This window comes from Pollicipes pollicipes, unplaced genomic scaffold, assembly GCF_011947565.3.
Source record: "Pollicipes pollicipes isolate AB1234 unplaced genomic scaffold, Ppol_2.1 Scaffold_4295;HRSCAF=5057_pilon_pilon_pilon, whole genome shotgun sequence".
In the NCBI taxonomy this organism is placed as follows: Eukaryota; Metazoa; Arthropoda; class Thecostraca; order Pollicipedomorpha; family Pollicipedidae; genus Pollicipes; species Pollicipes pollicipes.
Window position 1 is genome coordinate 24370648 of NW_023596461.1, and position 22710 is coordinate 24393357.

Sequence of the window (22710 nt, forward strand, 5' to 3'; positions counted from 1 at the left end):
AAGCTCACTAAAACGCTCTAAGCCACCGAGATTGGCCATAGACAACCCCATGTGTCCAGCCTATGAGACAGATCGGCGCACAACCTTCACCAGTCGATATATCATGGTCAGTAATCTATCCTCTCTAGAACGTAATGACCATGTGAGGTCAAAAGTCACTAAAAATGCCCCGACCCACCAGAAATTAATTTGGAGACAACTCTATTGCTCCGAGCCTATGAGCCTGATCTGCACAAAATCTTTTCCATTGGATACGCCGTGGTCGATTAATTGTCCTGTTCAGAAGATGCTGGCCTTGGGTCAGGTCAAAGGCCACCGAAAAGGCAAAAACCCTTTCAAAAAAGGACCAAAAGGTTTTGTGGTGATCTGTTACATAGGCTGGTGGCATGACATTGAATGTCTACTGTTTTCTCCGTTGTGTTTTTATTTTTGCTGACATTTGACCTAACCCCAGGCTACCACTTCATGAAAACGCTAGGTTTTCGACCAAGCCACATCTAATGGTGAGGGTTTGGTTTCGATCAATCCCGTTGTCTCGGTGCCAATGGCAACGGTTCCTAAGTTTTAGCGCAGGCACTTGCGACTGAGTGGAATGTGCACTTCGACCAAGTGGAGGGAAATAAAGCAATTCATTTTGTGTTTTTTTTATTATTCGAAGCATTCCATCACTACTTGCGCCCTTGTATAGGACAATAACGGCTGCATGTACCTCAGAGCTATCAGAGCTATATGCACCTAGATCATTAATTAGCAGTGGTTACATGCACCTCGGAGCTAATAATCATTGACTTTTTTCATAGCAACGTTCGGATAGCTTTCTGTCATCATGTTCCGACATCATGGCATCATGTCATCATGTTCTAACATCACGTCACAGTCAGAACGCAATGACCTCTTTCGCGACACTCGGCTTCACTGATTGAAGCGGGCATACTCACAACACCCGTCGGCTCTCGCGTCAGCACTGATTGTTCCTTGGGGCTCGCAAGCGGGGGGGGGGGGGGGGACTGTACGGCCGACCAAACCTGCTGACAGCCCCATGCTCTGAGGATTGGCACAGATGGACATGAAATCTTTACCATTTGATGCCCTTTAGTCGAAGACCTATCTTTCCTAGAACATGGCGACCTTGAGCCAGATTAGAGATTGCTAAAAATATAAAAAACCTGGAAAAATAAGGCTGCAGACGGCTAATGCTCTGAGCCTATGGAGCCGCTCAGCATGAAGTTTTTACCAATCGATTTGCCATGGTCGACATCTTTCAGAACACATCGATCCTGAGGAGTCAAATCAAAGGTCACCAAAAACATCCAAAGCCACCAAAATTGGCTGCAGACAAACTTGTCCTCCGAGCCTATGGGACTTATCGGTACACAATTTTTACCAATCGATGTGTTATAGCTGATAAAATGCCCCTCCTAGAGCAAAGGGAACTTGGAACTGATAAACGTCACCAAAAAACGGCCAAAACCACCTGAAACTATTTTCCAGACAACCCCATCTCCGAGTCTATGGTACAGATCAGCACCAGACCTTTGCCAGGCGATGTGCCATGGTCGATAGCTTATGCTTTCCAGAACATGGTGACCTCGGGTCGGGTCAAAGATCACCAAAAATGGCCCAAACCACCTGAAGTCAATTTATAGACAACCCCATGCTCCGAATATATATATATATATATATATATATATATATATATATATATATATATATGTGTGTGTGTGTGTGTGTGTGTGTGTGTGTGTGTGTGTGTGTGTGTGTGTGTGTGTGTGTGTGTGTGTGTGTGTGTGTGTGTGTGTGTGTGTGTGTGTGTGTGTGTGTGTGTGTGTGTGTGTGTGTGTGTGTGTGTGTGGTGTGTGTGTGTGTGTGTGTGTGTGTGTGTGTGTGTGTGTGTGTGTGTGTGTGTGTGTGTGTGTGGAATGGATCGGCAAGCAACCTTTGCCAATCGATGTGTTTAAGTGGATATCCTGTTATCTGTGGATATCCTGTGAACAGTCATCCTGTCCTTGCCAAAACAAGGTGACCTTGAGTGAGGTCAGAAGTCACTAAAAATGCGAAAAAATCAGCGAAGAAATAGGGTTCCAGATGACCGCATGCTCCGAGCCTATTGGGCCAATCAGCATGAAATTTTTACGAAACAATGTGCCATATTTGATAGCCTACTCTTTCTTTGTGACATTGAGTCAGTCCAACGCATACCAAAAAAGCCCAAAACCACCAAAATATTTACTGCAGTGAACCCTATGCTCCGGGCATATGACAGCAATTAGCTTGAAAGTTTCACCAATCGGTGCGCGATAGTCGGAACCTTATGACTGCCAGAATACGGTGACCTTGGGTCATCTCAAAGGTCACCAAGAAAGTTCAAAACAACCAAAATTGGTAGCATTTTCCTTTTTGGTGACCTTTTACCAGACACAAGGTCACCAAGTCCTGGAAAGGACAAGGCATCGACTGAGGACCGTCGATTAGGGAATATTTCATGGCGATTGGTTCCGCAGGCTCGGAGCATGGGTTTGTGCGCCAATCTGCTTTTTTTGTGTTTTTTGTGTTTTGATAATCTTTGACTTAACCCAAGGTCACCATATTCTGAAAATGATAGGATACCGGCTATGGTGCATCGATTAATGAAAATTGTATGATGATCGGTGCCAAAGGCTCGGATCATGGAGTTGTCTGCGGCCAACGTGGTTGGTTTGAGCGTTTTTGGTGACCTTTCACCTGACCCATGGTCACCATGTTTCGGAAAGAATAGTATATCGACCATGGCGCATTGGTTGGTTAACGTTTAGTACCAATCGGTCACATAGGCTGGAAGCATGGGGTTGTTTGCAACCCAATTTCAGGTGATTTCGGCCGTTTTTGGTGAACTTTAACCATGCCGAACGTCACCATGTTCTGGAAAAGATAGCATACCAACTACGGTGTGTCGATTGGTGAAGGTTTCATGCTGACCAGTGCCATAGGCTCGGAGCATGGATATGTCTGCAGCGAATGTTGGTACCTTTGGGCATTTTTAGTGACCTTCGACCCGACTCAAGCTCACTATATTGTGGAAAGGATAGAATATCTACCATGGTGCACCGATTGATGAATATTTAATGCTGATCAGTCCCACAAGCTCGGAGCATAGGGTTGTCCACAGCCCATTTGCCGTTATTTTAATTTTTGGTGATCTTCCACCTGACTTAAGGTCACCGTGTCTTGGAAAGAATATGTTATCGACCAAGGGGCATCGAATGGTGAACGTTTGGGTGCCGATCGGTGAAATCGGATCGGAGCATGGGGCTGTCAATAGAGCATGGGTTTGGTCGGTCGTTAAGTCCGTCCCTCGTAAACTTCTCGCTCGTGACCACAATTGTTGTTCGATTCTAAATGCACTTCCGGGCGAAGAATCGCTTGGCGACGCAGCCTGGACTGAGTTTAGCGCTGGGTGGATATTTTGATTGAGTGCGAATCTTTTGACGTCAAATTCCAGAATGACTCTGGCACGGAATAACTTTATCTTATTTTGCTTCCGGTGATGACATCAATGGCAATTGAGTACGACTTAACACCTGCGTGGTAGCAGGCTTTTATGTTGCGTCTATAGTACAACGGTCAGAAGAATAATGCATCATCCATGTTCTATTATTGATTCATGCCGTAGAGCGCTACTTTATCCGTGGGAGGATACGATAAATCTTAGAAGTAAATACCTGTGTGCTGCCAGATGAATGCATATCGTTCAACCCCAGCCACGGCAGATGTGCCATTCTTTTCATGAGAGAATTGCACGACACATATCCTCTTTCAGGGGCGGCTCCGCACAGGGGGGGGGGGGGGGGTCAAAGGGAAAGTTACCCCCCTCTGCCCACAGGCAGGGGGCAAGAGTTTGTGCCCGCCCCCCCCCCCCCTCATTTTTTAGGACACCCATCTTCATTAACTAAAGGCTGTTGTTACACGTAGAGAACACAAATTCAAATCAAGCAGCTCCACATAACTAATCTAAAGAATAATAAACCGGGCTCAGAATGCTTATTGCAAAATCAAGAGACCCTTTTTTAGGTTCTGAGGATACCTTTGTGAATGAATGCCAATGACCTAGATCAGGGGGCCTAATGTTGTGTTAAGGAGGCCGTTTTGTTGGTTAGGAAGGCCCTGTTACGAGACAGGAGGCCCTTGGTCTGGTTTAGCAGGCACCCTCTATATTCAGGAGGCCCCATTTCTGGAACAGGTGGCCTTTTTATGCATGAGATTGCCGCGGTTCTGGATCAAGAATCCTTGGCGATGACGAGCCCCAAGTCTAGATTTGGAGGCCCTTCGTGAATCGTATGCATCGTTTTCTGGATTAGGAAGCCACTCTATGCGTCGGAGGCCCTTTTATGGAACAGGAGGCCCCGTTTTACCGTAGCTAGACCCTTTGCTGGATGATCAGAAGGCCCCTATTTTGAATCTTTGACTGCCGACATTTATTTACCTGAATATCATGAGTGTAATAGTTTAATAAGGGCCACATACTCTAGGTGCTCCTCCCTCTTGAATACGACACTGCGCAGGAGGCTTCCCTGTGTGTGGGGGGAGGGGGCATTTTGTCCAGGAAGCCATCTGGAAAATCCTGGCTACTGTCTCTCCCCAACTCAAAGCCCGTGGGCCGTGGCGCCGCATTTGTCATCCAAATATGCTAAATGCGAGCATCGTAGAGTCACTAAAGTCCAGCAATAACACTGATCCCAGATACAAAACCATCTGCTAGAAGAGAGGCTTCTCGCATACCCAGCAGGCTGCTACGTGTCAAAACATGTATCTTTTGGGCGTCGGACGGGTTATAATTTGTACCATAGATCGTCATGAAGGTTGAAGCCCACGTGTACCCAAATTTCACTGCAATCCGTGGGCCATCCGTGCCTACAACTACCCAGGCAAGCAAAATGATACAGACAGAAAAACGCATGACGGAAATTACCGTTAAATGAGCAGTCTGTAAAGAGAAGTCCTTATTTGGTAGCGATTTGGTACCCGATCATCTGAATGCGCTGTCTTCGCCACGGATTCGCAGCGTTTGAGACTGGTGGGACCAGTTGTGTGTATGTTTGGATGTTATGTTTACAGTTGGTGGTATGGATTCATATCGATATTTTTCAGGTCAACGCCTTGTGAACTGTTAGTTTAGACACGACCTGTATTCCTGAGGATTGGACATGCTGTATCATACCAAACTCTACAGATCCAGCTAGTAATCTGAGTACTGCTGTGTAAGTTGAAGTTTGTTGGCCAGGGGCGTAGTTTCGCAAGGCTTGAGGTGGGGGGGGGGGGGGGGTTGAGCATAAGTCTGGGAGAATCAATCCACTACTCCAAGTGCTTAAATGACAGTGGTGCTGGAGCTTTTGTCTCTAAAGTGAGGCCTGTGCAGATTGTTTTCAATGTGCAAGTTATTTTTCCTCGAAAGATGTTTTGAGCAGTATTTCTGCTTAAAATTTATTTAGAAACATTCATTATTATGTTACACACAGGCACTTAATGCGCTGAAACCAGTGGTGATTGATGCATCAAACTCAGGACCTCAGAGCTATGGCACGCATGTGGTGTGGACTTAGCATAGAAAGCAGATACACCTTCAACTCTTATGTACCAAAACATATTTTTCCTGGGATGTGGTGTACTGTCTTCTCAAAGTTGGACTGGAAGCCCTGGCCCACCCACAACTGAATGGGAAGCTTTACCCCTGGCTCATGCTGTATGTAAGCATGACTACTGGCAAATTATGTAATGGGTATCATTAGAAAGCATAGCTGGTAGGTTTTGAAACCAATTTGCTCAGTTGCTCACATCCATAAAAATTATATGCTGCAATTTCAGATGATAATTATTGTGGGTCTATCAGCAGCATTTCCATTGGTGACATTCCATTAACCAGTGGAACTATTTCACCAAGGCTAGATATGTGATGTTTGGGAAGATTAAATGCTGTTCTGTTAATTTTCTGCATTATTTGTAGTTGCCCATATTTTCCAGTCATGAATTATCACTTTGTGCACTGTGCTTACATATGCAAGACTGTGTTAGAAGTACCTCATGAAATCTAATGGCTGTGTATGATGCCATGATACTCAGGATAATGCTCCTTAATGCTGTCCACATCTGGCACTGGATAATTGCAATGCATGATGGTGATTCCATAACCAGATCCACTGCTCAGACAACCATTTTGCAAGTTCTACCATCATCCTTGTCTCAGCTAGCACAAGCTGAGGCACAGCTGGGATGATATGTGATGGATTACTGGCTACTGGGTACTCTGCTCAGCAGACTGCTGTGTGATTCGCACCCACAGCCCCCACTTCCGCTTCCAGGGTGAACGTGTGGTGAGCGTGGCCCAAGATGGAGGGCCAGCTGCCGAGCACGCTGCTGGGGTCGGCTGAGCTGGCCGGCCTGACGGCGCACACGGTGTACATGCTGCCGCGCCAGCCGGAGCCGGCCGGCGCCAGCGCGGCGGCCGGCTCGGTGTACGACCGGCTGGCGGCCGAGGCGCAGACCATCACCGAGTACATCGACCTCAGCAAGGTGGGCGTGGCGGCGGACGAGGCCAGGACCGAGCGGCCGCGCCGCTCCGGCCAGCGGTGAAGCAGAGCCAACCCTCGTCTGGCCTGGTTACATGGAAACTTGGAGCCACTTTTCGCGGGTGGACGCTAGGCATAGCTGCCTATGAATTCGATTACGATAAAAGCTGTCTTATATGCATACAGAGCACTGAAACAATACACTCCAATCAGATTTTACCTTTGATGCTGACAAGCCCTAAAATCTTGAGCATCATTGTCATCATTCCAGTTAGAGGAAGGTTTCGTCGCAGTGTCAAATGATCTTCTGCGAGCAGCAGTGCCCACCCCGTTCGCCGCGTGCTCCTGAGCCTGGCGCGCTGTCGGACAGGCGCACTTGCCCGGCCTGGTGGTGGAGCCCGTGCCAGCGGCCCGGGAGACGGGCGCGGACCGGGTGTCGCTGCAGCACGAGTTCCCGCGCTGGCAGGCGGCCAAGCAGCGGCTCAACCTCAGCGACGACCACCAGCTGGCGCGCGTCCTGCTCGACCTGCTGGAGAGCAGTCTCGCCTCCGCCCAGTAAGAGCATATGCTGCATTTGATTGCATGTGTGCCAGAGGTGCGAGGCGGTCTTGTGACTGTTCTGACGTGTGTTTTGCGTTCGCTCGTAATGCTGTAGGATTTCTTCGCAGTATGTCTGCAACATCCAGATGGCTGTATATTATTTTGCTGTGTCCTCGCTCGTAGTGCTACAATGTATTTTTGCAGTTTGTCTGCAACATTTATGGGTTTCGCATCCATTGGATTTTCCCTTTCAGCACAAAATGGAAGGGATTAGCATCAATAAAAGTGTCTTCTTACGGCACCTTTCTTCTAGTGAGCAGAAAACTTGGTTTCTAAAACCATGCTTTTAACCTAAAGAATAAGGAGCGATTGAAACATAGCCCGTGTTGCACCCTGTATCTGACAGCAGTGGTATGGACCGACACACTGGGTTGTGGCGTCTACCAGCCGCTACAGAGGTGCCCGTGCTTTGGCAGGCTCGTCAAGTCCGAGGACCTACATGATGTCAGCTCCGTGCTTCACTGCGAGATGAAGGAGCCGTCCAGGGAGGCTCAGCTGGAGAGGTGGGCCACCGTACCACGGTCCTATGACGTGCAGTAACTGACCTTACTGACACTTGGGTAACCATATGCGACCGTGTTGCATTACAGTATGGTGGCAGTGTTTATAACCCCCCATCCAACTACAGCAGTACTGCCAGTACATCTATAACGCTCGCAGCTGGTAAGATTACGGGGAATTATTTCGGCTGTGCGCGATAAACACCACCGAGATTTCCACCCCAACGATGCTATGTTCTCAGGCACCAGTAATTCATTTCACCTCCTTCCTCTGTGGCCGACGCTTTCGTTTTGTTCCGTGCATTCATGGCTTTTGACAGTCTTGCTCCATAAGGACAAGCGTTGTCTTGCGCTGACAAGGCGACTTGCCTTGGATGCTGAGCATGGCGACCGTTATGGCGAAACTTGCGACCAGGACTTAACAGGAACGGGACGAACACGGTCTAATTATATCACTGAGCATAAGCCTGGTTACGACCGGAATGGCAAGGGGCAGTCTAGGTCGCAAAGATATGGAATTTCAGATATTTCCAAATTTCCCGATTTCATTTTTCTGCATGCTTTTTACCTTCTTGTTGTGTACAGACGTGACGTCTCCGATGTCCTGTGCTGTCCTCCTCGCTCTCGCACACTGTATTTGACAGCTTGCATACAACGCGGGACGGAATTATGACGTCACGAAACCCAAGCCTGGTTGCGGCTGACCCGGGTCACTGAGTGGATTCAGCGTGTGGGCGAAAGCGCCAGTCCCCTCTCCCGACCAGCTTACCTGCAGTCCAGTCACCGTTCACCGCTCCGTTGCAGCGACGCCGCCGCCGTCACCGGCAGTCCGTCACCGGAGGGGACCGTCAGCATGGCCGTAGCGGGCTCGGTTCCCGCACCAGGGCCGGGGCCGGCTTCGCTTCCAGCTCCGGGTTCAGTCCCGGCTCCGGCTCTGGCTCCGGCCTCGGCTCTAGCTCCCGTCCTGGCGCCGACTCCGGCTCCGGCGCCGGATCCGGCACCGACACCGGCTCCGGTTTCGGCCCCGGCCCCGGCCCCGGCCGTGGTCCGGGGTCCGGCCACGTCCCCAGTTCCGGTCCCGGTCACGGTCTCGGCTCCAGCTCCGGCCCTGGCCCGTCCCCGGCGGCGGCCGCGACCCGTCGATCGGAACAAGCCCTGCCCGAAGTCAAGGAAAGCCGGGTAAGTCGTCGCCTGGGCGTTCGATGGAAACGGGCTTTGGATGGTCGTGTGCGTCGAAAGCGTGCATTTCAGGTATCGATTACCGCTTTTCGCCGCCCTGTGTCCTTGAAACGCCGTTCGTCATTCGTGGCTGACGGGCGGGCATCGGGCACAACTGAACCGTCCGACACGTGCGCTGAGTCTGCACGAGCTGACCTATCTCACGCTGGTGACCCCTGCGGTGAGCCGACGTATCTCACACTGGTGACCCCTGCGGTGAGCTGACGTATCTCACGCTGGTGACCCCTGCGGTGAGCTGACGTATCTCACACTGGTGACCCCTGCGGTGAGCTGACTTACCTGACACTGATGCTGGACTGGCGGCAGGTTCCGGGGCCGTGAGCTGACGTACATGGACGAGGCGGACGACTCAGCGGCCGAGGACGGCGCCGACGCCGAGACATCGCCCAAGCTGTTCACCTTCCCGCCAGTGGAGCCCGAGCTGCTGCATTACTTCAGCTGCAACCTGTGCGACGCGGCCGGCTTCGACGACGTCGAGACGTACTTCGCGCACCTGTGGCGCACGCACACCGAGTTTCACATGGTGGGCGGCCGCATCCAGCGCATTCCAATTCGCCTGCGGCCGCAGCTGTTCGTCATATGCGCGCTGTGCGGCCTCAACAACAAGGGAAGCACCGGCTTCAGCAACACGTACCTGACGACGGCGCACCTGCCGCACCACGCGGCGCTGCTGCGGCCACCTCGCGCGCCACTCCGCTGCGACACCTGCCGCGCCGAGTTCGCCGACCGCGCGGAGCTGGCGCTGCACGCGCTGGACGCCGAGCACGGCAACGCGGCGCACCGGTGCCCGGTCTGCGCCGACGAGGTGGAGGGCGACCTGAACTACATCGCGCACCTGCGCGCTCACTACATGAGCCGCCTCTTCCAGTGCTACTTCTGCATGACGCTGTTCGCGACGGAGACGGGCTGCATCGCGCACATCAAGAAACACCACGCGGAGGATTACAGCGTACACAAGTGCAGCAGCTGCGGCTACGCCACGGCGCTGTTTCACGACTTCCTGCTGCACATCCGGTCGCACTCGCAGCTGAACCGGCACGTGTGCCACGTGTGCGGCGTCATGTTCGTCTCCAAGATGTCGCTCAAGCACCACATCCCGACGCACACGGACTCGCATTTCCCGTGCGAACAGTGCAACAAGATCTTCTCGCACCCGCAGACGCGGCGCCGGCACGTCATCAACGCCCACAACAACCCCGAGAAGTGCACGTGTCCCGAGTGCGGCCGCCAGTTCGGCTCGGCCTACTCGATGAAGCGCCACTACATGATTCACACGGGCGAACGGCCGTACCAGTGTGACAAGTGCGGCCGCGGCTTCGTGCAGAAAGGCGACCTGCAAGCGCACTACAAGCGCTGCAAGTTCACGGAGGTGACGGGCGTGTTCGTGACGATATAGGGTGGCGCGCTGCTGGACTGCTCGGCACGGACGTGGGCAGGGGACGAGCTAGTGTTGATGATTTAGATGCGTTAGCAATGCAATTGTCGGCATTTTATCTACTGGACTTGAGGTGCGTTTTATTATGTGTGACCAGTGTCTGATCAATTTGGGTACGTCTGTTTTCAATACAGTTATGTATAGTATTATTAAGAAGTTATGTTTTTAGCATGTTGTCACGTGGGATTAGGAGGGAAGCATGCCTTTCTCCGGAGCTTTCGGACCAGTTTGCGGATCCCTTAGATGGGGCTTTAGTTGAGGATTACGGAGCCCGGCCACCAGTCTGCTGCTGCCCCCCCCCCCCCCCCCGCCATCGATTTTCACACGGTTCAAGGGAGGGAAACGGCAAATGTTGCACCGTGGCTCGTACGCCCCTAATGCGGCGTCTTGTTCAGTGCCAAAATTGATGGAAGTAACATTCCCCTTCTTTTCTCATTCCCGCTTGATCTTGCGTCCTCACAACGACCCATCTATCCTGGGGATGTTACAGCCATCAGCCAGGAGTGTGCTGAAGCCCCCTGATGGGGATCCCGCCTGAGCGCCGCGCTCATCTCTGTATGGTTTCCGGACGGAAGGTATACCGCAAGTAATCAAACGGCAAAAGGCAAAAGGCTTAAAGTCAACAGATAACAGTTTAGTCGGAATGGTTGAATGGCAAAAGTGTCGAAAGGGTTTAACCCCAACAGGAGTAAATGTAGAAGAGATAATTCAAATCGGGAACAGTCCAGAGACAGTGGCGATGGGGATAAAGGCCTGCGGTATAACAGCTATATTATAAAACGGTTCAACGGACAGTCTGCATGAACAGAAGCGAATTGAGGGCAATGTAAACAATGAGGTAGTCAAAAGTATTTAAGGCCAGAGTCATCAGCACTTGACGAAATGAAAGGAGATGGCACCTTATGGGCTGTGATGCGCCGTGGATCTACCGGGTTTGGCGACATACCGAGCCTGGGCCCTCTGAGTAGCAAACTTAAGTGCTCTGCTATTGCCGCCCCCGAATACTGAAGTCTGTTTACTTTTACTCGAGGTATTTTGCATGCTCAGTATTTGGTGGAGCTGGCTGCCCCAAATGTTAAAGCTGAAGATTGCTGGATGCTTTGAATACCGAGCCGTCGCATATGCAATGGTTCGCAGTGTGCTGTATCAACGGTCGCAGTCCTGTAAGACACCGGGCCAAGACTCCCAGCAGGATCGAATCACCAAAAATAAGGATGCATAAATGCATAAATTGGGTATTATGACCGCAGTTTTGCAAATGATCGACGATGCCCGCACATTCCGTCCACCACTCCGACTCATCCCCATCACTCAAATCATCTGCCGGTGACATCGCTTTTGCAAGCTGCCATGCGAAAGTACAGCCACATTACAGAAGTAATTTATGTCATGCGTCTGGGCCACAAGGGTTACTTATCCACTCGAACCTCGTCGTTACTTTCAGCGTCGTCCCTCAACTGGCTCTACACTTGATTTATCTAGCGCCCGACGCTTTCAAGATGTTTTATAATAATTTATGTCTCCCCATTGCGGTTTGTTCCGCAAGCCATAAATGACGGCTGACAAGATGTTGATTACACCAAGCCAGTAAAAAGATCGTTCACGAAATCGATTTTAAGAAGATACTGCGCGCCTTTCCGCATGTGAATCTGCAAAACATGAAAGCTTTTTTTGACACTATGGAACCAAATATCGTAACATATTGTATGAAATACGCCGTCAAAATGATAGCATCTTCGATACTGGGTAGCGGGACACAAAGCGCCGTGTGTGACCAGAAAACCAGTTGACCAGTTGCCTGACCAGAAAGTGTTTTTCACTTCATTTCATCTCGCACGTGTTATACAGCAGCTCATATGCCACTGTCCATATAGTATATATGGAAACGTCAGCTCACCTTATGGGTCGCCAGTGTGAGATACGTCAGCTCACCTCATGGGTCGCCAGTGTGAGATAGGTCAGCTCACCTCATGGGTCGCCAGTGTGAGATATGTCAGCTCACCTCATGGGTCGCCAGTGTGAGACGTCAGCTCACCTCATGAGTAGCCAGTGTTAGATACGTCAGCTCACCCAGGGGTCGCCAGTGTGAGACACGTCATCTCACCCCATGGGCCGCCAGCGCGAGATACGTCAGCTCACCCCAAGGGTCGCCAGTGTGAGATACGTCAGCTCACCGCACGGGTCGCCAGTGTGAGATACGTCACCTCACCCCATGGGTCGCCAGTGTGAGATAACTCAGCTCGTGCTGACTCAGCGCCCGTGTCGGACGGCTCAGTTGTGTCCGATGCCCACCGTCAGCTAAGAATGGCCAACGGCGTCTCAGGGTCACAGGGCGGCGAGAAGAGGTGATCAGTTCCTGGAATGCACGCTCCGAACGCGCACGACCATCCACGTCCATTTCCACCAAACGCCAAATGGACGACTTACCCAGCTTTCCGTGACTTCGGGCAGGGCTTGTTCCGATCGACGATTTGCGGCCGCCGCCGATACATAATTCGATTCTAACGTTTTTTAACATGAGGTGACTTATCGAAAAAACATGTTTTATTGGTTGTTTAAACTACTGTATTGTGAAATGGCTGTTGGCAAGTCGCGCACAATCGCTGAGAAAAGAGAGCAGACACTATGGAGACTGGAGACGCTCACATCCCAACAGAAATGTGGCCAGGAATGACACTTGCCTCGGTGTCAATGTCATGCTGCAAGACGGCATCCCGTTTTCATCGTTGTTACCGCTGCCGGATTGTACAGCACGTTTATGGAGCGCCTATGGAGTCTAGTGACACCTGATAATGCTCCACATTATTATGAGTTTGTTCAGTTGCCATGGTTGTGCAGTCAATGTTAAGAGAAAAGCAGAACACAATTTGCGATGTAGACTCTGACACGAACCATATACGCTTACTTGCGCCAAGGGCAAAGCAATGACGCAACGAAAAACTGAACAGCTGGCACGCCGCGTCAATAACAAGTGCAAAGAAGCTACCATTTCTCAACTGATACGATACAACACCCACAAAAACGTAACAGCTGCTCATAACATTTCCATGACACTAAGATGACTCGGGCTGCCGTAGCGGCGTCGGAGCGAACACAGCGCTTCCGATGGCGCCCGCGGGATGGCAGCACCGAAGCGGAGCAGCGGGCGCCGCCCGGCGGGGACGGGACGATGGCACACGCCAAGCGCGACATCCGGGCGCCCACCCACAGAACAAACGCGGCGGGTCAGGCGTCGGCACAGAGGACTACCGCCTCGCCAACGCTGTATGGAGCATCGCCGACAGCGTGGCGGCCTTCACGACCACCTGACTGAGCTGACTGCACTAGTTACGTATGGAGCCCTGTATGGAGCACTGTTGACTGTGCGGAGGTTTGGGCCGGAGCGGCTTCACTGGGGCGCACCCGGCCCGCGGCGAGGCGGCGGCCCGCTCCGAGGTACCGCCACTAAATCACCCGGCATGCCCACGTCTCGCGAGCACCATGACACAGCACGTTGCGATACATGCGGGGTGCGCAGACCTGCTAAGCGAACACTCAAACACTGACAAGTGGCGCGGAGCGGCCCCGCCGGTCGGAGCGCCCTACGACCCCGCTCAACAAGTACACCGAGAAAGGAACGCCTCCTCGAAAAAGGCCTACCAGGCGACTGGTATAAATAGCTATCGGATGTCACCGCCGCCTGACATATTTATGGAGTCTGATTACGTGAGGGAACATCATCGACAGTCTTCAAGTCCTCAGCTGCTATGCAGCACGAACGACGCTCTTCTGCGCTAGGGCAAGGCCGGCGGAGAGGTTACCTTACCCTCGCCGGGCGAGCCTATTAAATCATATAGATCTGGGTCTGAGATCAAAAGCCATGCACATCTGTCCCCTGTAGGCGGCAAGATCTGACTCCCAGCGCGTTAAGCAGCCACACAGACCTCATCGCATCAGCGGCCGGCCGAGGCCGACCGCTCAGCAGGAGGTCCGCCGCCCGCCGCTCACCCCGCGGCCCCTAGCCGAGCAGCGGCGGCGCCTGGCGCTCCAGCCTGGCGAGCGGCGGCGCGGCCGTGGCCGCCGGACCCTCGGGCGCGCGGCAGCGGCGCGCGTGGCGCGCCAGGTCCCCCTTCTGGACGAAGGCGCGGCCGCACAGCTCGCACTGGTGCGGCCGCCGGCCCGAGTGGATCATGGCGTGCCGCTCCAGGTGGTAGCGCGTCGAGAAGAGCTTGCCGCACGCCGCGCACTTGTGGTCGTCGGGGCTGATGTGCTGGCTCTTGACGTGGCGTTCCAGCGGCAGCGGGTGCCGGAACGCCTTGGCGCAGTGCGGGCAGCGAAATTCGGTGCCACTGTGCGTCTCCAGGTGGCGGCGTAGAGACTGTCCCGTCTGGAACATGACGCCGCACTGGTGGCACACGCACGCGTTCAGGCCCACGTGCGTGCGCGCGTGCTGGATGAACTGGCTGACCAGCGACGTGGCGTACGGGCAGCGTGCGCAGCGGTGCACGTTAAAGGCGGCCTCATGCTCGGCGCGCACGTGCGCCACGCACGCCGGCTCGGTGGCGAACCGCTCGGCGCACAGGTAGCACTGGAATGGCAGGCGGACGCGATGCCAGAGCCGGTGGTAGCGCGCGTTGGCGCGGCCCTCGCCCTCCAGGCCGCAGCTTTCGCACCGATACGGCGGGCAGCCGTGCGCCGCGTCCAGCGCGTGCAGCGCCAGTTCGGCGCGGCTGGCGCAGCGCATCTCGCAATCGTCGCAGGCGAACGTCAGCGGCGCGCCGCCGGCCGCCTGCAGCACGCGCCGGTGGCGGGCCGGCATGTGAGCGCGCGTCAGGTGCCGGTCTGACACCCCCGCTGTGGCCGTGCTCCTGTTGTTGAGGCCGCACAGCGCGCACGTGACGAACATGTGCGGCCGCAGCTTGAGCGGCACGCGGCGCCGCTGCGCGCTGCCCAGCATGCGCAGTTCCGTGTGCTGCGCCCAGAGGTGTGCGAAGTGAGCCGCCAGGTCGGCGAAGTCGGTGGCGCCGCACAGGCCGCAGGCGAAGAACGGCATCAGCAGCGGGTCGACGGCCGGCAGAAGCACCGGCGAGCGGCCGGCGACGGCGACTGACGGGTGCACCCTGCGGTAGACACGACACACATCAGCAAGGCCACTGCACACATCAGCAAGGCCACAGCATACATCAGAAGGGCCACAGAACACACCAACGCAGGGCGCACTACGTATCAGTAGTCCGCATACATTAACATAGACAGAGGGGCGCAGGACGATCGACGCGCATCAGCAGGCCCACGCCATCCCTGCAGCATGCTTCAGCCAGATCAGCTGCTCGCGGCCGGACTGGTGAGCAGCGGCTAGCCTGCCCACCCACAGCTGCTAGCCTGCCCATCCAATCAGCACACTGAACGACCTGGCAGCAGCGCGTGTAGCGGGCAGTCCCGCTTCGTTCGGCGATCTCTGGCAGCCAGCGGCTGTGGTCACCGTCAGTCGCCGCCTCTGACTGACGGCTCTGTGTTGTGCACAAGGCCATAGTTCAGACGTGTCCGGTTTTACCTGGTCTTCCTCAGCGTGGTGCCGGCGCCGTTCTGACGTGGCGGCCTCTTGCGGGAGCCGCGGAGGCTCCTCTGCGCACCGCCGCCGTTCTCCGCAGCTGCCACGCCCGGGGTGAGCGGCCTGGAACGGCCGGAGCGTCATGACCCCGTCCGGAGAAGAGCCGCAGTCCGAGAGGGGAGCGGCTCGGGGGTGGGAGCGGCGCCACTGTCCGGGCGTAGGGAGAATAAGCACGAGGCTCATCAACTGTTAGCTCCTGACAGCGCCAACCAATAGTAACACAATACAGCGCCGATCGAGCTGCCTTAGAAACATGCTCACTTCAAGCGATCGGAGATAACACACGCGAAGGAAAATACGATGTATAATCAGAAATGATGGCGTTGGCTGTCTCCATCCCCAAACCGCGCTGACAGTCATGGACAACACAGTGGAGCCAGGCCGACTGCCAGCAGTGAGGCGCCGTTACTCAGCAGTATGGTCACAGCGGCGAGCCGAGCCGAGCGGGCAGTCAGATCCCGACCTACCCTGCACCGTTGTGCCGGCGCAACTCGGCTCCGGGCGTCAACAGCTCGTCCTTGACCAGGTGGCAGCTGACCACGGCGCTCGGGTCAGTCCGGTCATCGGGGCACGGAGCGGCGAGCTCGCTGCAAGGCCGACGGGTCAGACCAGAGATGCGGACTTAAGTATACCGCTGGCAGCCAGCCAGCGCCGCAAGCATTCAGCGATGATCGCGACTGACACGAGCATGATTTTGGCGCCACAATTGGGCGGCCATGCTGATATGGCTCGATATCGTCCTCGAGATCTGCACCTGTTTGCCCAATGTTCTTCAGCTTTTTCGCCATTTAAGATTTTGCGTGTTCCATCTTACTCGAGTAAAATCGAAGAGAAATTACAGATATATAGCGTTATAGTAATATTTTATGGGTCCATGGTCCATGGGGTTATGCTTTTTGCACAAGATTGCTACATGTTGCATGTACATTTACATTCCTGGCAAGAGCATTGCTATTTGACAATTCAGACGCGCAAAGCATTCCATTCCAATCAACCACGGTCGAAAAGACCGCCAGTCTCGATGCAAACAATCCCCTTACAAGTGTGGTAACAATTGCTGCAAACATACCCAGATTCCTGCAAACTAAAATGACCGATACATCTCTGTCCGCGACGCATGCTCCCACTGTCACTGAGCGGCGCAGAGCGCATACTGTAACCTACCCTGGACCGTTGTGTCGGGGCAGGTCGGCGACGTGCGGCGGCGTCTCGTCTTTGACTGGGCGACAGCTGGCCACGGCACTGGGGTCGGTGCCGCTGCCAGGGCGGAGAGCGTCGAACCCGCTGCAAGGGCGGCCGATGAAGGGGGCCGAGTCAGGCGGAGTCACCGAGCCCAGCAACACAGGTGACGGTCGGGGTTGTAGGGAACACAGACCCAAGTGTAACAGTGTCCTGGCAGGGGACGGTGAAGAGCGTGAATGGCAGACATACCTCATACTATGTAGTCTGTATAGGATACTGTGAGTTATGCAGAGTTTGTCAAGGTGGCAATCCATTCTCAGAAATATTTAAAGACAAAGGAAAGTGAATGGAAGGTTTTCTCTAAACATAAACATACCCATGTGACTGGAAGAAGTCAAGCAAAACCTTGACAACAATGTGATCTTCTTGCACATTTAGAAATTTCTTCACTGCATAGAAGCGATCATGCTCTCCATTAAAAAATCTGTAATGGGACATCATACCATTAATGTTTTGTACATTTGATGATAAGAACAAATAACCTAACCTTAGACTATCTCCAACTTCCTAAACCATTCAATAAACTTGACTTGCACACTGTTGGCAGTTAAACCTAACCAAACCAGCTCACCATCATTCAAATGTCATCCACAGCACTACACCTTGATACTGTCTGAATAATCACATGGGCCTCACTACAGAATAAGCAGACATTGCCTACCTGGCACCTCATCATCTTTCACAAGAATGCAGAGGGCAAAACATTGTCTGCCTTCAAAGCTAGGCAGCTGTGTTTGGCATGGTCTGTCTTAAGATGCACTGCATGTACTGGTCTTCAAGCACATTTCCCCACCTTTTCATCCACCTCCTGCTGTCCTGCTCCTGTTCTGCCTGGACCTGAGATGTGTTAGTGGCAGCTACAGAGGTGGCCCCAGACATGGCCCCTGGAGGTAGAACTTGTTCTCACATCTGGACCTGCTGAACAGCCAAGAAGTCTGCACATCCAGCATATATATATATATATATATATATATATATATATATATATATATATATATGTATATATGTATATATGTATATCATGATACATAATCATGGCCATTTTTTTATATTTCATCCACAGTCTCATATGGTGCAGTGGGCTGATGGGCACACATCAAACAATGATAACTGTACTGTGCCTTTGTTATGCTATCAATCCATTACTACTTCTTGACTAGGCTGTCAGTGTGACTTTTCTTAAAACCACGAATGTGCATTGCTCTATAATGAAAGGGCTTGAAATTCAGGATTTTCAGGGTATGTTTTACATTTGAAGATATTGAAGCAAGCATCAGATGATACCACAAGCTTACTTACAGCTATTGGTAGACTTTTAAATGGAAAAGACTGCTCCACACTACACAATTTCTATGTTGTTAACATGCTCCTCAGGGTGTCAATATTTGATTGTCATTGTACTTTGCAACATATTGATTGAGAGCCAATTGGCAGCCACTATATCTGGAAATCATGCTCATAAACACTAGATATGAGTGACTTAACCATTTTGTATTGGCCTTGATCACTGCATGGATTATGGAATGGCAGGATTTCAATAATGTTATTATGTCATGGATGTAAAGGCAGCCTAAAAATACTCTCCACAACTACTCTCCCACACCTTCACGGCCCCTAGGTTGCAAACCAGACATCTGAGGTCTTTGGAAGGCCATGGCTGTAAGCTGTATCAGAGGGTCTCCAATATGGTTGTTTCAGCTCGACACCACATACAAATGTGGAACACTTTCTTTTAGATTTGTGAGATCATTTTGTTGTAGATTATGGTTTTTTGGTGCATTGCCTGCAGAGGTCATATGGTGCCTGTTTGTGAGGCCATGGGAAGGCTTGCTCATATACACATATCATGCAAGACATAATTGTCTGGGTATGCACAACTTATACAAATGTTTGTTTACACTGAAAGGAAATAAGCAAACTTTTTTCCCTGCCACATGTGTACACTGCCCCATTATATGCTACTTTGTCATTAGAGCTCGGAACAGCACTTAGCCACCATCTGGATGACAGTACTACCAGACATGTGGCCAAAAATTGTCAGGGTGGGCTAACATAGTACTTTTTCTGCAAGCATGAATTAAGACCAAATTCCCATGGACAGCACCATTATCTGGTGTAATTGTCAGTAGGTGAAGAAAACACGAATAAGGTGAGCACATAATTAACCCTAGGATGCGTCCATTACGGCAATGGGCGTACAAAGGAATAATTTGCTGTATTTATAACATGAGGGGCCAAGCATAACTGTGCATAGTTTTGCAATGGCACCAGTCAACGATATTTGTTATCCTTTAAAATATGTAATAAGCGATTTCAGGAGCAGAAATGCTCACGCACATTTAATACCCCAACGCATTTAGCACGAAAGTTGTACAAGCACCTGAAAGAACCTCACCGACGCAAAACATGTAAACACAAGTCAGACAATTGCAGCGCATCGGCGGCAGAAATGCATAGCCAGGGACTAAAAGATCGACATACCCAAAAGACCTATCGTTCACAAATATTTCTCATTTAACCACTTTAAAGTCATGATTAACCCATTAAACATGAGCAATTGAACACGATGATAGTAGTATTTTAACCCGAAATACGGTCAAATGCCTAAAAAGCAATGAAAGAGCTATTCGTACAAAAAAGATACTCGAATATTATAGCCTAATCCCGAAACGTAACGTGTTTCGGCTACCTCCAGACATTAAACATTCAATGCACGACAGTTTGCTTCCTCTGGTAGTTGTGCAATCTGTGAGGCTGTGTGAGTTCAAAATTCAGAAATGGTTGTAAGTTCCAAAATTCATACCTTCAGAAAACTGAACCAACTCAGGTATGAGAACCTAGTGCGCCGATCGCCACGAAACCTTCCCCTGCTCGAATCGTGATACATGATTCCCTGTGCTGTTACAAATGTGGTGACCCTAGGTCAGGTCAAATCGGTCGGCAATATTAATTGGTCGTCGGCCGACATCAGTTCTTTTTAGCTATGACCTTTTTGTTCAAATTACCTCTTTAAGGTCCTTCGTTAGCTGCGCCCGGTCCTCTTCTTGCCGCGATCGCCAAAATACGGCAGCCGTAAAAATGGGCGCGAAGTGCGCGAAGAATAAGATTATGTGCATGCGATACCTTTCTAAAAGGTTGTCAGCTTCCAGTATGGCCTGCTTGTTCGCTTAGGGGATCTGTTGAGAGTGCTACACATTTGTATGGGCTTTTGAACTGAAATGACCACCTTGAAGATCATTCGGTGCAGTTAACAGCCCTCCCCCTCTTAAAACCTAAACCACCCTACTTCCTGAGCTAGACGCCCGCAGAGATGTGCAGATTATATCGGGGAGACTATGTCAAGGTCACTCAGACACCCCTGACGTCATTACAACTTCATTCAAATCCATCCATTACATTGGCTATGCGACGATGAAGGCCGAGACAAGTGTAATCGTTGAATTGTTGATATCAGTGAGCACAGTCATGAATAGCATTTCCTTTAACAAAATCAATGCATTTTTTCGTAGCAGCACCACGAACCTTTAATCACAGTATTAGCCTTTTGGGCTTACCTCCTTACCTGCAGCATGTTCCTACATTCCTGCTACACGTGCGCGCATTTTGCACTTCACGGCGAGCATTAGGAGTGGAAATCATGATGCAGCATGCGTGGGATACATTTTTTCATTAGAAGTATGACTGCCATTCACTTTGAAATACAAGTGTTGTGTGGCACTAATGTCACCTATAAGTTTTTGCATTGGGGGTAAAGGGTGTGTAAACAATGACTGTTAAGTGTTTAAATTAGGAGTAATGACGGTTTAGCTTTTCGAAACATAAGCGTTATCGTGTAGCACTTTATGTCGCGTATGAGTCTTTGCAGTAGAAGTAATGTCGTATATCAGTAATGCCTGTATGAAGTAATGTCGTATATGTAATGCCTGTTTTTGCAGTAGGAGTTATGGAAGTTAGCTTTTTATGGACACATTTTGCCTTGTAGCACTCATGTCACGTTTAAGTCTTTGCATTGGAAGTAATGGCGTGCATAAGTAATGACTGCACACGTTTTGCAGTAGAATTAATGATAACTATACATCTTTGCAGTATAAGTTTTGTCGCATAGACCCATGTCGTTTATAAGTGTTGGCGGTAGAAGTAATGCCGGAGTACTTCTGTCGCTAGAGCTTTTTTGTAGCACTTATGTCATGGAACCCCCGAAAGCACTTCACTCAAAGTTGGTGGGCCGGCCGCAGCGGTGATTTGCAGATACGATTTGCACACACAAATTCCGATTCAAAATACTTTTACTTTTGCGCGTAGGATGTAACCATGCGCACGTGATATCATTGTGTAAGCATTATCGGACGACAATGTAGGTCGCTCGCGGGCTATATGACCTTTTCGGCTCAAATCACCCGCCACGGCGCATTGCTGACTACTGCCGGCTCTCCCGTAGCGTGACTACCAGAACACGGCGGCCCGGGAGAAAAAAGTTGCAATCGCGCGCGAAGGGCGCGACATTGTGCATTTGATGGATCTGGCAGTGCTGTCATCTGCCAGAACAACATACTTCTCAGGTTAGCGAATCTTTTTTATTCGGTCCCCCCTCCCCCCCTCCTGCCTACAGATCATCACCCAATGCTCGTGGGTTGTCCGCAGCAGCGCTTTGCAAAGCTACAGTGTCTGATGTAAAATGCTTTTGCTTGTGTGCGGAGGGTGCAACAATGCGCACATGATGTAACTGTGGGAGCGCTGTTTGCTGGGAAAGCAAATTTCTCATCCCACTGAGAGAGCATGCCACAGGGCGCAGCAGGCGAGACATTGCGACCGACAGCCGAGAGATCTTCCTCCTCTGCAGCCCAGCCAGGGCGTTCGCGTGGCCCCTTCACCGGCCACGGGACAGACATGGAAAGAGGCTACGCTGGTTGCGCAGCACAGCGACCGTTCCTACTGCGTGGAGGGCATGGTGACCAATTTAAGATGCTTTTAGTCTTGCGGGTCGGGTGGGGCCACGAGCACAAGATGTCAGCGTATGAGCACTATCCGCCGACAACGTAATCGCCCATCGGCCGACATGGTTTTTTTGTTGAAATCACTCCTTTAAAAAAGGCCCATGCTAACTGCGGTCAACCCGCCCGCCCCGTGGAGGCCAAAATACGACGACTGGGAAAAACACGGCGCGGGGTGAGCGAAGAGTGTCATGTGCATGACATACCCTTGTATGGGTTTGCCACCTGCAAGTTCAACACATTTTTTAGGTTATGAAACACATTTTATTCGGTCCACCCACCACAATGTCACTCAATGCTGGCCGGCCGGCTACAGCGAAGATTTGCAAAGATATGATGTCCTCTTTACAATGCTCTTACTCGTGCACGAAGGGTGTAACCATGCGCACACCATTTCATTGACGGGACACTATGGGCCGGAAAGAAGCAGTAAATTGCTCTTTGGTCGATGGAACCTACTTTGGTCAAATTGCCTTTGATAGTGCATTGTTAGCTGCGCCCGGATGTGCCCGTGAGATAAGGGATATAATATAGCGACTGGGAAAAATACTTCTATCGCGGAGGAAAAGTGCAA

At 51.5% G+C, this 22710-nt stretch overlaps 3 protein-coding genes across 3 annotated transcripts; 2 read left to right on the forward strand and 1 right to left on the reverse strand.

Annotated features, from left to right (window-relative positions):
- Positions 1–5068: 5068 nt before the first annotated feature.
- LOC119097326 (actin cytoskeleton-regulatory complex protein pan1) lies at positions 5069–9199 on the forward strand. The gene is made up of 6 exons (XM_037220375.1): positions 5069–5234; positions 6333–6543; positions 6910–7094; positions 7556–7642; positions 8444–8624; positions 9185–9199. Exons 2-6 carry the CDS (start codon positions 6361–6363, stop codon positions 9197–9199), a joined length of 651 nt encoding a protein of 216 aa, XP_037076270.1. The 5' UTR covers positions 5069–5234; positions 6333–6360.
- Positions 8633–10425, forward strand: LOC119096909 (zinc finger protein 569). Its single transcript, XM_037219913.1, has 2 exons — positions 8633–8818; positions 9185–10425. Exon 2 carries the CDS (start codon positions 9210–9212, stop codon positions 10272–10274), a length of 1065 nt encoding a protein of 354 aa, XP_037075808.1. The 5' UTR covers positions 8633–8818; positions 9185–9209; the 3' UTR covers positions 10275–10425.
- Positions 10426–12584: 2159 nt separating this feature from the next.
- Positions 12585–18068, reverse strand: LOC119097327 (zinc finger protein 135). Its single transcript, XM_037220376.1, has 8 exons — positions 17939–18068; positions 17462–17569; positions 17068–17187; positions 16371–16490; positions 15847–15966; positions 15095–15412; positions 14404–14956; positions 12585–12611 (listed from the first exon to the last, which is right to left on the reverse strand). The coding sequence occupies exons 1-8, from the start codon at positions 18022–18024 to the stop codon at positions 12585–12587; spliced, it is 1452 nt and encodes a 483-aa protein (XP_037076271.1). The 5' UTR covers positions 18025–18068.
- Between the last annotated feature and the right edge of the window lie 4642 nt (positions 18069–22710).